Genomic DNA, 1,318 nt, shown 5'->3' with positions numbered 1-1,318 from the left:
TTTTCTTTTTAAATTTTTAAAAAATAATAATATAAACTATACAATCTATTAAAATATTATTATTTATTGTATTTTTATATATATACCTTTTAATTTTACTTATTGTTTATGATTAGTTCGCAAATATATTGGCTATTAAGGATTTTTATTATTAATTGAAGATTTTACCTTATTTATTGTATTCAGGTGATTTTAATACCTCTTTGTATTTGTATTTTTTATATTTCAATATATATTATTTTATAAAAACCATAAATTATAAACGATATTCAACTATTTTATTTTGTGTAATTGTATTCCACATATTTATTTTTTATATTAAAAGTAAATTATAATTTTTATTTTATTTTATTAAAAAATAATTAATATATCCGATAAATATTTTTTTTTATTTATACTTTATAACTCTACATTATATTTTTTTAAAAAATATAAAATTAAATTAAAAGATACAATATAAAAAAAAATATGAAATACATAATTTTAGTTATCCTAATTTTAGCTACAATTGCATTTTCTTTAAAAAAAGACGCTCCTGAACTTAAAAAATACAAAATCGAAGTTTTAAAAAGTGGAACCTACTCCCACTATCCTAAAAAAGGCGATTAAGTAATAGTAAATTACGTTGGAACATTACTCGATGGAAAAAAATTCGACAGCTCAAGAGACAGAAATTAACCTTTCGTATTTAATGTAGGGTAAGGAAGAGTTATTCAATGTTGGGACGAAGTTGTTTCTAATTTGACTATAGGAGATCATGTTTCAGTTACTTGTCCATCTTAAACTGCTTATGGATCAAGAGGAGCTGGTCAAATCATTGGACCTAATGCCGACCTTATTTTCGATATTGAAATGATTAGTTTCGAATCTAATTCTTAGAGTGAATTATGAAGAAGATATGGAGAAAATACATATGTCTAAAAATTATCTATTTTTAGTTTTATGTTATTTAATATTTCTTATTTTTTTTTTTTATAAAAATACTAATGGTTAAAGATTAAAGAAAAATGTATCATTTATTTTTAATATTACTTAAAAAAAAAAAAAAAACTTATTAAATACATTCTAATTATAAATAAAATAATAATTATCAAATTTCTCCGTTCACTTAATATATTTCATAATACTTTAATTCAAGCTAAATCCTAGGAATAAGAAACCTTACACAATCAAAAGATAGGGCAAAATTTAACTCTTAAAATATGCCATATGTGGATTTTTCTAATATTCAATTCCTAATTATTTCGCTTATTTTCTACTAAAAATCACAAAAGTACAAGGGAGAATAATCATCAACATAGTCCCTAATACCCCTCCT

At 21.2% G+C, this 1,318-nt stretch overlaps 1 protein-coding gene across 1 annotated transcript; it reads left to right on the top strand. All coding sequences in view use genetic code 6, as the record gives it.

The window, feature by feature from the left end:
• Positions 1-468: 468 nt before the first annotated feature.
• Positions 469-891, top strand: IMG5_164010 (hypothetical protein; the record flags this gene model as incomplete). The annotated part of the gene is made up of 1 exon (XM_004030244.1): positions 469-891. The coding sequence occupies one exon, from the start codon at positions 469-471 to the stop codon at positions 889-891; it is 423 nt and encodes a 140-aa protein (XP_004030292.1).
• Positions 892-1,318: the final 427 nt, after the last annotated feature.

This window comes from Ichthyophthirius multifiliis, assembly GCF_000220395.1.
Source record: "Ichthyophthirius multifiliis unplaced genomic scaffold scaff_1120509251229, whole genome shotgun sequence".
NCBI lineage: Eukaryota > Ciliophora > Oligohymenophorea > Hymenostomatida > Ichthyophthirius > Ichthyophthirius multifiliis.
Note: the sequence above shows the minus strand (reverse complement) of the source record. Positions and strands in the feature narration are given on the sequence as shown.